Source organism: Nicotiana tabacum, chromosome 8, assembly GCF_000715075.1.
Source record: "Nicotiana tabacum cultivar K326 chromosome 8, ASM71507v2, whole genome shotgun sequence".
Classification (NCBI taxonomy): domain Eukaryota; kingdom Viridiplantae; phylum Streptophyta; class Magnoliopsida; order Solanales; family Solanaceae; genus Nicotiana; species Nicotiana tabacum.
This window is the reverse complement of record NC_134087.1, coordinates 141,897,138-141,910,822: the sequence shown is the minus strand read 5'-3', so window position 1 is coordinate 141,910,822 and position 13,685 is coordinate 141,897,138. Positions and strand designations below refer to the sequence as shown.

General features: G+C 37.8%; 1 protein-coding gene across 8 annotated transcripts in view; it reads right to left on the bottom strand.

Annotated features, from left to right (window-relative positions):
• LOC107797653 (uncharacterized) overlaps nucleotides 1–13,685 on the bottom strand; it is a 32,888-nt gene that overhangs the window by 6,018 nt on the left and 13,185 nt on the right. For 5 of the 8 annotated variants that reach the window (XM_075219709.1, XM_075219705.1, XM_075219706.1 and 2 more), the window contains exons 9-19: nucleotides 12,635–12,745; nucleotides 11,619–11,660; nucleotides 11,415–11,507; nucleotides 11,142–11,326; nucleotides 9,439–9,710; nucleotides 8,979–9,100; nucleotides 8,775–8,817; nucleotides 8,609–8,700; nucleotides 3,653–3,701; nucleotides 2,356–2,426; nucleotides 2,108–2,227 (exon numbers count right to left, since the gene is read on the bottom strand). In XM_075219709.1, the coding sequence (XP_075075810.1) occupies nucleotides 2,108–2,227; nucleotides 2,356–2,426; nucleotides 3,653–3,701; nucleotides 8,609–8,700; nucleotides 8,775–8,817; nucleotides 8,979–9,100; nucleotides 9,439–9,710; nucleotides 11,142–11,326; nucleotides 11,415–11,507; nucleotides 11,619–11,660; nucleotides 12,635–12,745 (1,200 nt within the window). The remainder of the gene's footprint in view (nucleotides 1–2,107; nucleotides 2,228–2,355; nucleotides 2,427–3,652; nucleotides 3,702–8,608; nucleotides 8,701–8,774; nucleotides 8,818–8,978; nucleotides 9,101–9,438; nucleotides 9,711–11,141; nucleotides 11,327–11,414; nucleotides 11,508–11,618; nucleotides 11,661–12,634; nucleotides 12,746–13,685) is intronic. The other 3 variants (XM_075219711.1, XM_075219708.1, XR_012694252.1) reach the window with 2 other exon arrangements.

The following is a 13,685-nucleotide window of genomic DNA, read 5'->3' as shown; positions in this document are numbered from 1 at the left end:
ATATTTTGTTGAACATAATTTTATTTGATAGATATTGCAACATACACAAGTACAGACACTTATTACAAAAAACAATACGAAAACAAAAGACTAGGTGTATCCTTGATAGTTGGGTACATTCGACGAACTTGCACCAGGAGCTGGATTACCACCGCCACCCACACCAGCTGAAGGACATTTACGACGGTCGTCTCCTGTTAGCATTGTATGTTAGCATAAAGAATAGTATGTTAGCATACTACATACTACATGAAGGTAGTATGTTAGCATTGTACCCAAATTTTGTTTCCATTAATTGCCCTTTAAAGCACATTGCTATTCTTTATTAGTGAGGATATTTTTGTCTTTCCACCAGAAAATTTTAATACCAAATAATCATTTGGTCTCTATCCTCTCCTTTTTTTTCCCCATTTCCCGGCAAATTTCTCCAGTCAATTTCGTATATCGAATTGCGCCGTCCATTTTTTCTCCTCCGATATCTCTCTTTCTCCGTTTCTTTCCTCCATCATCTTTTGTTGTGCTTCCATTTTTTTATTTTCCTTCAGTCATGAGTAAAGACAATAGGGGTTGCTCTGATGGTAAGCAACCTTCACTTCCAACCAAGAGGTTGTGAGTTCGAGTCTCCCCAAGAGCAAGGTGGGAAGTTCTTGGAGGGAAGGATGTCGGGGGTCTATTTGGAAACAGCCTCTCTACCTCAGGGTAGGGGTAAGGTCTGCGTACACACTACCCTTCCCAGACCCCACTAAGTGGGATTATACTGGGTTGTTGTTGTAGTAGTCATGAGTATAGCCAAGTGCTTCAAAAACAAATTGAAAGATACGCATATCAGATTTGCAATTCTGTCAGTTCAGTTTCAGACTCCGGAATTCCTTTCTTGTCAAATAACTTTCTCTGGTGAACTCATTGTCCTTTCTTTGTTTCACTGTGCCACTTCTTTTTCTGGGTATACTCTCCCTTTTTTCTATCGTAATAGCAATTCCAACAACCATTATCGTTTGTCAGATCTCCATTCGAGCCACCATCAGTTTAAGTTTTCAACCAGTAATGGGACCCCAAGCCTGAAACTGGTGTGATTGCTATTCTTAAAGTTAATTTCGCCAGAATTTTTTGTTCACGACAGATCAAGATGGAAACGAAAAGGGGAGAAACTAAAGGAGAGAAAGAGATTCTTTAGGCCAAAAGTACGAAAATAACCATGGAGTGGTAGAGTGACAAAAGCAATTTAATGGGCAATTAATGGAAATAGAATTGGGTACAATGCTCTATACACACACACGCGCGCGCGCAGACGCGCACACACAAAAATCATTTTAAATGACTTTTCCTGACTGATGCCAAAGGTACAACTCACTGAGGAATATGCTTTCCGAGTATGGTCTGTGGAAATGACAAACTTTCATCCTTGAAGCTATACTTAAATTCCTGTCCAAGTTGGATGAGATATTGTTGCTAAATTCTGTGGGTCCCAACAGATGGAAGTTGTTCAATGCAACTAAGAGAAGAACTGGAAGTATTTATGACCCATATCCATTTCGGTTACTAGTGGGCCTCCTTTACAGCTCTAGACAACCAAAGTTCAACAGAATTAATCTATGCTCAACCAAGAAAAAGTTTTTTTTGTTTGATAAGGTAAAAGTTTCAACCACGCAAATGTTTGATCAAGCCATGGTCTACCTCAGTAAATAAATAAGGGAGATATCCTCCGGAAGAGTGGCTCTCATGATTTAGGGACAAGTTCCCTAAATTTATTTATGTAGCGGATAATACTCCTTAAGCTGTGAGGAAAAAGTAAGTCCTGGGTCAAAGAGTAGGGAATATTCCATCTCCTGAGGGTGACAAGCATCAAATCGTGGAAGGCTACCTTTTGCTTGAAGATTAAACTAGTGAACGATAGCAGGCACAATTAGAATGGATACTTCAATGAATATCCTCAGCATTCAAAAGACTCATGAGCATCTTCAACACCACTCACCAGAGGGCTCACAAACATGGAGTTGGAGAGGTGTACAGATACGTCACAAACTGTTCATGTATACATAATTTAAGGTATACAGATACGTCACAAACTGTTCATGAATATAAAAAGGCAAAAGACAAGAAGACATACAATTGTAGATTGAGAAAACTTCTCACTGACTAGAACACCACCAGGCCCATTACCCTTGATGCTGTAACCATCTCTCTTGATGGCCAAGGTAGCAGGCTCCCATATATCAAGATATCGTGTCTGTACAACCAAAAAAGATAGAGCAAGGGAAAGTGATAGATCAACCACAATAATTATTTGTGATCATAAGAAACTGAATAAGGCCATCATGATATTATCCACACCTAGAAAATCACAAATTTCCTTACCGACAATGAAACTTTATACGAAGCATGACCACTATAAAGGGTTTTCTCTATGCAACTATGCATTACAGGATCTGCAAACATGGAAAACAGAGAGTTCATACAAAATGACTTCAAAGTATGTGGAGCAACCAAACAAAAATTAAGACCAAGCATCCCCGGATTTTAGCTTTCCTGTATATTGTGATTCATGCAAATATAAGACAGGAAATTTATTTGGCTCATGAAATCGTGACAGTCCACACAGGCATCACTAAACATGTAGGTAAAAGTCCAAGGAAAAGATTTTAGTCACCCCAAAGAAGTGTCATATATTGCTATCTGACTATATGAATAGAGATAAGTTAGAGACTGGCAGAAGGTCAGTGGATTTTCCCTCCACAGAGCTTAGTCCTTAGAAACCACAACTATTCCCAGATAATAAAATAAAGGGAAAGAGAAAGAGACAGCTCGCAGAATGATGGATAGATCTAGACAAATCTCCCAGTATTACCCCAAGGTTGTAGCATCACTTGCGAAAAACAAGATCAAGCAAACTCTAAATAGGGTTCTTTTCACGTTTCTCTATAATCGGTATGAAAAAACAGATCAAGCAAATAGAATATTGATCACTTCAGAACCCTGACAAAGCAGCTATGAAACTGACTGAACCCATGTTAACCACATAATAAATTTCAAAAACAATCCTCCCACCATCTTGTTAAATAGTGTTGGAGACAATATTAAGTAAATAAAATGTGCACTCTCTAACAGTTTAAACTTTTATACGAGAAGGACATACACTTCAATGTGGTACCAAAGCAAGCAGAGGTCAAGTCTAACTGCCGTCCATTATCAAAAGGAGTTTTAGCGTGCTTGGCTCATGAAAAAGAAGCAAACCCACACATGAGGGGGCGTGTTGAAGATGTAATTACGTCAATAAAAATATGCTCTCCAACAACTTAACCTTTTAGATGAAATGGCCACACATTTCAATAAACAGAAAGCCTATCTTTCTCCTTCTGAGATGAATGATGAAACATCACCAAAGAATAAAAAAAGAAAAAGAATAAGAAACTACTGACAGATTAAGCATTAATTCAAGCTTGCATCCTTAAACATTTATTCAATATCGTGAGCTTTCAAACTCGAAAATCCACCTTTCATGAAGTAACATGTTTGCTCAACATGGAGAATGATAGCAACAATTCTAAGGGGTTCGCATATTTGTCTCCTAGTATTGATGGAAAGAATATCGACTTCTGTAATTTGCAAAACAGTCAAAAGTTTCAAATATTGGATGAGAATCGACTTAAAGTACCACAAGTGATCTTCCTATGCTCATTTGCAAAGACCTTCACGAGTTCACCCTGATAATCAAAAGAAGAAAAGTCATTGCAGTATTTCCCTTCAAGATAAACCTAATAAAAAGAACAGCTTTTTTCATTAGAAAAAAACAGTTTTTATAAATAAATAAAACCACATTATTTTTGCAGTCTTCCTTTTTTTATTATTTATACTAAAATAAGCACCAAAGGATGTTTAGAAGCTGCAAAGTTGGATGTGAATGGTTGCAGTTTCACCCTACACCACAAGGTGCATGGCCTTCTTCTTCCCCCCCTCCCCAACAAGGAAAAATTAAAAAAAAATACAAAACGGCCATACACGAAATATATTATGTTGACAAAAGGCTTGGAATTTTTTTTTTTCTGATAAAAGAAAAACAGTAGCAAGTATGCCATCTCAATGAAAAGCACTAGAAACCATATGCCCTCCTTGCTATTTCAGGTGACAGACACTTCCATTTTGGAATGTTGAATAACATAGAAGACTTCAATGAATAACGAAATTTTGAGCTTTGGCAACTCTCGGTATGCTAATATCCCTGAGCATTTCAAATTAGCACAAGAAAATTCCTTTTCCTTTAGCAACAACTTAACACTTCAACATCCAACTGTAAATTGATACTCCCTCCGTTTCAATTTATGTGAAACACTTTCTTTATTAGTCCGTTCCAAAAAGAATGACGCATTTCTCATTTAGAAAAAATTTAACTTTAAAATTCTCATTTTACCCTTAATGAGAAGCTCTTACAGCCACACAAATATTACGACCCCATAAAGTTTTTAACCTTTAAGTTTTTAAGACCACAAGTTTCAAAAGTTTTCTTTATTTTTTCCTTAAACTTTGTGCTGAGTCAAACTACATCACATAAATTAAAACGGAGGGAGTACCTTATTCCATCAACATAAAAATTATATTATGCCAATGAAATTAAGATGAGATGGAATACGACCTTTTCTCAAAATTATAGGTAAAGGTTCATTGTTTTGCTACCCAGGAAACATAGATTGAAGCAGAAGATCAATAATGAAAAAGGGATAACACATTTTAAAAAAAAACTTGTAATTGTCCCGAATTTCAAATTGTACACCTGAACTTTGTGGAGGTCCTACGACTACTCCCCCACCCACAACCCCTCTTTGACCGAAGTAGTATAAAATACCACCTTTTCTGACCAGCACCAATATTAAGGAAACATTATTTTTAAAACCACCAGCAAAAATTTACCTCTTTATATTTTCCTCTTTTCTTTTTCCTTTCTTCTTTTTTGCTTATCTATGCCAGAAGCATGCAGGTCGAATTGTTTCACCGACAAACAACTACAGCGGATAGTCATGATGCATGGATGATGCAGAAATGAGGATGTTGAGGTGGATGTGTAGGCACACTAGGCTGGATAAGATTCGGAATGAAGATATTCGGGAGAGGGTGGGTGTGGCTCCCGTGGACGACAAGATGCGGGAAGCGCGACTTAGATGGTTCGGACACGTGCAAAGGAGAAACCTAGGATGCACCGGTTAGGAGGTGTGAGTGGTTGACTTTGGCAGGTACGAGAAGAGGCAAAGGATGGCCTAAGAAGTATTGGGGCGAGGTGATCAGGCAGGACATGGTGCGGCTTCAAATTTTCGAGGAAATGGCTCTTGATAGGAACATGTGGAGGTCGAGCATTAGGGTAGTAGGCTAGGGGGTAGTCGAAAGTTCCTCCCTCTTTGTACCGAATAGTCTGATAGAGTTTTGTTTAGGTTTGTTAGCGGTCTATGTTGTGTTCACATTGTTGTTTTGCATAGTTGTGTGTATTGTCCTTTCACTTATTCGTTATTGTTATTTTTTTCTGGCATCTTTTGTTGTTATGCCTTTTCTCTTGTTTATTTTCTGATATTATTGTCTCTCCTGCTGAGCCGAGAGTCTCCTGGAAACAGCCTCTTTACCCTTTTCAGGGTAAGGGTAAGGTCTGCGTACACTCCACTCTCCCCAGACTCCACTAGTGGGATTTTACTGGGTATGTTGTTGTTGTTGTTGTTGTTGTTGTTGTTGTTGTAGTCATGATGCATGGAGATGGGGAACGGAGGTAAATGGTGTTTTATCCATTAAGTCCTATTATGAGAAGCTTCTGATTAGAGAGGAGTCTGGTTTTCCACATATTTCAATATGATCCTAAGGGTACCGAGAAAGGTGTATTTTTTTCACTTGGCTAGCTGCAAAGGGGTGATACTGATGGCAGATAATTTGAGGAAGAGGAAGATTACATGCATTAATTGGTGCTTCATGCGTAAAGACTCGGGAGAAGATGTGGATCACCACCTTTTACATTGTGAATAGCGTCTTGTTTATGGCGGAGAAATTCTGAGATGGTTCAATCTGAATGGGTGATGACGGGCACTGTGAAAGAAACTATGTTTAGCTGGGCGTTTAGAAGACGAAGTCACGGAAGAGAAGATGCAGAGGCATGGGATGTCGCTCCTCTAGCACTTACATGGAGAGAGAGGAATAGAGAGCTTTTGAAGGAGTAGAGAAAGACTTTGTACACTTGAGGAATAGCCATTTTTTCCTTGCTTCCTTTTGGTGCACCCATGAGATTTCTATTTGTATAGATGATTGGTGCCATTGGTTAAAAAACCAAGTTCTTTTGTAAGGTTTTCTATTTTATGCTATACTTCTTGTATACGGACACATTTCTGCCATTTCCTTTAAAAAAATTTAGCTTATCCAAAAAAAAGGTGTGCTGGTGTGTGTAGTTGATCTGAGCAATTCTGGCGGTATCAAGCTTAGATCAACAGGAGCTTCCCGTTTATCCATGTTAGCTCTGCTGCTTCATATCCAACGCTCACATTTTTTTAAGTCGTCACACCACCTTCCTCTTCTCTCCCTCAAAAACAATCACACAAAGACCCACCAAAAAACTAATTGATACCAGTTGCACCAATTTGCCAAGATTTGACCCAGAAGAGGTTCAGACGGTCGAAAACTTTGTTGGCCAAGTTGAAGTTGTCTATTTCCGGTGACAAAACCACATAAACAGAGAAGATAAAGAAGAGAAGAAATACAAAATAGAAATGATCGGGGAGATCCTGGAACAGCTAGTAGAAGCCAAAATTCTTGTGGAAAGTTCGAAGTTCATCACCACCCCCCAACCCTCCTTTTTCTGCAATTTTTTGTGGTTTAATGGTGAATATATGTTGTTCAAGTTCAACGTCCATGGCCAAAACAATACTCCACTTTAAGAAAGGAAATATGGAAGCGACCTTAAGAAACAAGAACTGGAAAGTTGGGCTCCAGCGATGACATTTCTTGTGATCTTTGAACTTTCGCGATCATGAATGACTTTCGGTGAACTTTCGAGTCTAACAATTCTGTATGGAATGAGGAGCCTAGTAGAATAATTTTTAGTTTAATTATTCTTAGAATTGTCCGTTCATTTTGCTAGATTGTTTTGTTTTCTAGTTTGGGGTAGAACTGGGGCGCAGCAGGTGACAGTGTGTTTTTATGAAGAAGAAGAAAGAGAAAAATGAAAAGAAAAAAGAAAGAAAAGGAAAAGTAAAAGATAAATAAAAAAAGTACAAATGGAAAATGAAAATAGATTTGGGGCAGATTTTTTTATTCTCACGTGCTAGGAGTGCATGCAAAACATTGTAGGTGCCACATGGGCTCAAAAGGTGGTAAGGTGGTACTTCTACCACTTCGAACAAATATATGAGGGTCATAGGACCCCCGCGAAGTTCAGGTGCACAACTGGAAATTCAGGTCAAGTACCAGGGTTTATTTATTTATTATCCCAATGGAAAACGAGAATAGATTTGGGGCAGATTTTTTCATTCTCACATGCAAGGAGTGCATGCAAAACATTGCACGTGCCACATGGGCTCAAATGGTGGTACTTTTACCACTTCGAACAAATATAGGGCCCGCGAAGTTCAGGTGCACAACTGGAAATTCAGGTCAAGTACCAAGGTTTATTTATGTATGATCCAATAGAAAACGAGAAGGGTAGACCAAGCATCTGGAAACAAATCATAAGAAACAAAAAAGATGAAGTCAAATCAAAATTTTCCACTGTTTTCTTCCCTTTTTCCTTTACTCAAACCTCGCCCTTTTCCACCTTTCTGCCTTTTTCTATTCCTTCCATCCCAAAAGAATGGCAGAGCTTCGACTACAAAGGGTATCTAATTTTCAGCAAGAATTCAGACACTGATTTCTTAATTTCTTAAAAAATAAAATTGATACTCAGAAACTACGTAAAACTTACTAAAATCACAATTCTATTAAAAGAATTAAAATGTTTGAAAATTTTTACTCAAAGAAAAAGTTATCTGATTTCACAAATAGTAATTGTGCAAACAAATTAGGATGGATGAAGTCTTTTCTTCAGAGCGCGGGCGCGCGCGAGGCTGATTCAATTGCAGCACTTACTGTAACAAGAAGAGAGCTAAGTTGCTCGGGCTTTGGTGCGGGTGTCCGATATGGGTGCGTATCTAGAGGTTGGATCCTTCAAGATCTATCTCTAAAGATTCGGAGGTACGGATACGGGTGCGAAAATTCGGCTAAAAACAATTCAAATATCTAAAAATAGAGTTATAAAAATGTATAGATTATGAGACATCACGTGGAAACTTACAATGTGTTCCAAGAAGGAGAAAATAATGATCAAGAGGAGATCTGAGAAGGAGATAAAAGGAAAAGGATTGAAATAGAAATTTCTAGATACAACGTATTCCATTTTCTTCAATTTCACCTGGCTTTTGTTTTGATTTCTTGTCCCGGATTTCTCCGTCGAATTTAGTCAAAGTAACCAAAATTGGTTGACTAGATCAGGTACAAATCATACACCCACATCGTGTTCGAAATGGGTGCAGCATCGAAAGTAAAGAGTCCGAGCAACTTAGGAGGGAAGCATGGAGGTTTGATACAAAGAGATAGCAAAGGGTAGCAGCAGTACCTTCCGTTTCCGGTTGTCCAATGGCTGGACTTCAATGGCAAGGTACGTATCAACGTCATCAGCGGTGACAAGGTATGTCGGTTGCTTTGCCCCTGTCACAACAGTGCCACGTGGCCTCAAAGGAGAAATAAAACAAAACAGATATGTGAATTGTTTAGTGACATACCCTCTATATAGTTGAAAGATCCATCCTCCAAATGACGAACCCACTGCAAGTTCAAGAATAACCAAAAAGAAAAAGTAAGTTTAAACAGAAGGCTAATAATATACAGCATGAAAGATCAAGTGATAAAAGTGGAATCAAAAATCAGAAACAGCAGGAAAGGAAATGATTGAGGAAGGAAGCTAGAAAGGCTGAAGCACGAAACACCTCAAAATTGCAACTGGTTGTTCCATTAATAGAGTAGCCACAAGCTTGGAGTGCCTGTCCAGGATAAGCTTCACCAGAAATTTGGAGACCCTCTATTGCAGGCAGTGCCTCTTCATCTGCGGCTGAACAATGCTCAAGTTTAGGGCACAGTAGCCAGCATAAGGTCTGACCTATTTTAACAAAAACCTAAATTGGGGAACAACACAGTTCTCCAACTGTTTTCCTAATCTGGTAAGACGTGGACAGTATAATAAACCCTGCAGTGAAGCTTATTTGATTTCACATTTCACTTTAACCTTCTTACCCATCAAAAAAAAAACATTTCGCTTTAACCTTCTTATCTAGAAGGTTCCATTTTGGTTCAGTTCAATGGGCTTCTGTTTAAATTACATTTCTCAGGTCTCTCTCCAGGTTTTAAAAAAAATAAGAATAACAGCAATCAAAGGCACTAAAATTTCACCTTCCGAATAGGAGGATGAAGGTTCCTCGAGAACTGGTGGCAGGTAAGGATACGATGAGCTTGGATCATCTAGCTGTGATGTATATGTTGAGCTTTTATGGGCCCAATTAGGCTCTATATCGTTTTGATGTCTCCCCATCTCAGAATCATCCATCTCATTGCTGCTGATGAGATCGCTAAAAGTGACTTGCTTACTGGGTGTTTCTTCACTTTTAGGCTTCAAATGCATATTACCTGCAAGTTGTGATGGTATGACTTCGGTCGTAGTATTCCTGTAGAATCAGGCATATTAAAGACCGAAAGAACAAAGTTACCCACAATGGAACAAAATCATTAAACAAAGTGAAATCAAGAAAATCGTACGAAAATAAGCAAATATCAGAAAAACAATCAAAAGGTGAACCATGATACAAGAACAAACTGTAGAAAGCATGAACATCCGCTTGCAAAAAAACAAAGTTTATACTCATGGAAACAAATGCTTAACCAGAGAGATCAGCAAATCAACACAAACCAGAATACCACATATGAGGGAGAAAAGAGGAGTAGATGGAGTCCTAATCTAAACTGTGAATTTATGTTTACAACTGCTAGTGCCCAAAAATTAGTCCACAGGTGATCAAGTGTTGCATGATGCTCTTAACAGTTGTGATTTGCCTGCAGCTTTCCAGTTCACAACTATGTTGACAATCTTTATATTGGTCATGCAACTGCAGACAAAGGCTGAGACGATTCCATATAGCTTGATTGGCAAGACTGTCATATGGTTAAATGATGTTAACAAATTTTTCCAGACAGTCATACATTGTAACAAGTGAAAGAGTTAAAAGCAAAGCTAATGTCATACCCCAAGAGAGAGGAAAAACAGATATTTAAATATATCTTTCCAAGCAAATGCCTTGTAAATCATAAGCTAAAACGGGAATGAATTCAATATCCAATACATAACAATGCTGATATTAATCCAACTCCTTAAAAGCAAAAAGAACTGATGACTTCCAGTTGGAATCATTTTGCGCGTCCTTGTTTGAAGCGCACACAGACTTCTCTGAAGCTCATTACGAAGACCCATGAAATGATAACCCCTCACTTCAAATCGCTTCAGCGTTTTAAGCGACGAATCGATGCTTTTAAATTTTAATAACACTGAATACAACTTATCCGCTCAAACGCTCTTTTAATCGTCAAGAAAGTCAAACAATTTCATCTAAATTGGGATAAAGGGAGTCTACTAGAACCAGCAATCTCAATTAACCAACAAAAGGAAATAAAGACAGAATCAACCTATACAAGCACCATGCCTTCACACCAAAAAATAAATAAATAAATAAATAAAAGAGAAGAAGAAGAAGAAGAATCATTCGCTTGATAAGGAAACATACAACTATTGTTTATCCGAAACAAAATTTTGAAGAATTTGAGCTTTCCTAATCTTTTCCTGGGTATCAAATTTACTTTTATGTAATCTATTTAATGGCACATACTATGAATCATTATTTTCATCATTTTCCAAAGAGCCAGAAAAAGTGGTTGGGAAATACAATTTATTTGTGGAAAGATGGGAACATGATTTTGCCATCAATTTCATCCAAAAATGACCAAGCATTTGGAGAAGTCAACGATAACAGAACCCACCGCCAAAAGCAGATGGTTGGAATTGTACATGCAGTTCACAGTAGCAGTCTCCATTTGACCAGGCTCACCTGCTTGTAAGAGGTGAATACCTCCCCAAGTCATCAGTCTCCAGATTTATTGCAGTATCACAGTTTAAACCACTCTGAGAATTCCTCAAGGGATCCCATGCTGTTGTAGTCTGGGGATCTGAAGAAAGAGGAGCCTTTTCACTGGAATATGCTTGTTGTGGTACTAGTTCAAGGCCTTCTTTAATCTGTAAAAGAACATGGGAAGTAAGAAATCCATCGTACATTGGAAAAAGAATTCCTTCAACACGTTATGTCACGGAATATTAGACTTGCCTCAGCAGAACGAGGAGGTGATTGAGCAAAATTTGACAGGTTTATATCTGATCGCCAAGGTGTCATTTGGTACCGAGACTCCTTTAACTTTGCCTACAAAAAGAGTACCTATATATCTTTAAAATGTTCAATTAGGGAAGGGAAGTTTATATCCATGGGACCAGTGGTCAGAACGAACAGAATGGGTACTTCCAGCAAACATACCTCAGTAACAAAGAGCTTCTCTTGTAAATGTCTAAACAGAACCTGCAATATTTTGCTTATTGAGCTAGAAAAATTATATTGGTATTTAGAATGGTTGAGTTAAATAAACTCTACCATACATTCCATCAACACTGTTACAAGTTTGGAAACCATGGTCTTTTTTTAATTACAATTGATACAATCATCAGAATCAATTTTGAACATTATACTTGTTCTCCCCTCTTACTTTGTCAACAAATTACATCTTGAACTTTCACTTTTCTTAACTTCAGGCCAGTTAATGGAAATGAAGATAATATGATGACAAGACTTACTGAAAAAGAAGACGAACAAAGATAAAACTTGACATAGCAGATAGGATAACATGTTTGACCCATGAAATGAGACTATTTGGTGGTCCCTGTCTTATGTAAGGAGTAAGAAAGCTGACAACTTATAGCGCATGTATGCTGCCGTAGGAGTCACAAAGATGAGTCCTAGAGGATTAAAACTATAAAATATTACACCCTCTACTTTCAGAGAACTCTTAATTTGTCCATAAAGATAAATCATTGGGTATTGGAATGAAATAGAACCAACTAGAGTGGAACAGATATAGAAATTCATATATAGCTGCTCCCAACTAACTTCGGATTGAGGCGTACTTCTTGTTGTAACGTGACACTAAGCAGTGATTCCAACTAATCATACAACTTTTGCTGATCTGTGGAAGAGTTAATCAGTTTACACTGCTAATGTAGTATTTGCTTTCACATATAGCATCTGTATGATGCAACCCCTTGGTGCCTTGCATATATTAATTTCCTTTCCTTGTGCATCTGTACAGGGAGTGGCATAGCATTGGTTCCTTTATAAGTGTCTTTCTCATCCAATCCACAGGCGCGCGCACACACAGAGACAGAAAGACATGTATACACAGACACACACACACACAAACAAAAAAAAAAAACACGCATATATATATATATATATATATATATATAGAGAGAGAGAGAGAGAGAGAGAGTTATGTTTACCTTGACATTACTGACAATTGATTGGGCATCAGTTACGGGTGGCTGAAGAGAATACTCTGCAAGAAGCGGCAGCAAAGATGATACAAATGTTGATCTTTCTTGCTGTGCAGCCTGAAGAAATACATGAACCTCAAAATAGAATCATGGAATGGGAAAATATTTGCAATAAAAAGAATCAGATAGCAGCTCAACAGCTTTACTGACATGTAACTTGGTACAGCAGGCTGGCCCTGATTATCAAACACAAAATAAGAAAAATTCTAGTCGTGATTCAACAAAGTTGCTGAATATTCAAAAAACTGTGCATGCACCTTTGCAAGAAATTTTTTTTTGTAATTGAGAAATCCCCGAGGAAAGTGGCGCACGGATCAAAATTTGGTGGATAATGGGCATGTCTCTTTACCCTTATCCACCTAAATACCAGGCTTTTGTTTGCGGCAGGGTTCGAATCCTATCACTACATCAAATCGGGCACCTTCCCAAGAAACAATTGGGCTAATCTTCAGAAATTAAGCTCCCGTTTGGCCATAGATTTTGCCTTCAATTTTTCAAAAAAAAATTGAAAACATTATTTCATTATGAAATACGATCATGTTTCGGGGAAAAAAAAATTCAAAAATTTTCAAGTTCCCAAAAACTGGTTTAGGGCAGTTTTTGGGTGAAAATTTGTCTTCCACTCACAAAACTTCAATTTTTCTTCAAATAAAATGCATGTCCAAATGCAGCTTCAACTTTCAAAAATTATTTTTTAACACAACTTCAAAAACTTTTTTTTCAACTTTCAATCAAATCTATGTCCAAACTCTTCAGTATAAAGTATCAAAGCCATAGAACATAAGTTGATCGCAAACAGATAACATAGTATGACTAAAACAAAAACTAGAGAGAGGTAGATAGCTACATGGGTACCTATCTGGGACAGATCCAAATAGAAGAACAAGGAAGGAACATTCAACAAAATATGAGATCACAAATAATTCTTAAAAGCAACATCTTCAACCCCTACTCACCAAGCAGCAACAAGCAAAACCAAAAATTTGGATTACGGGCA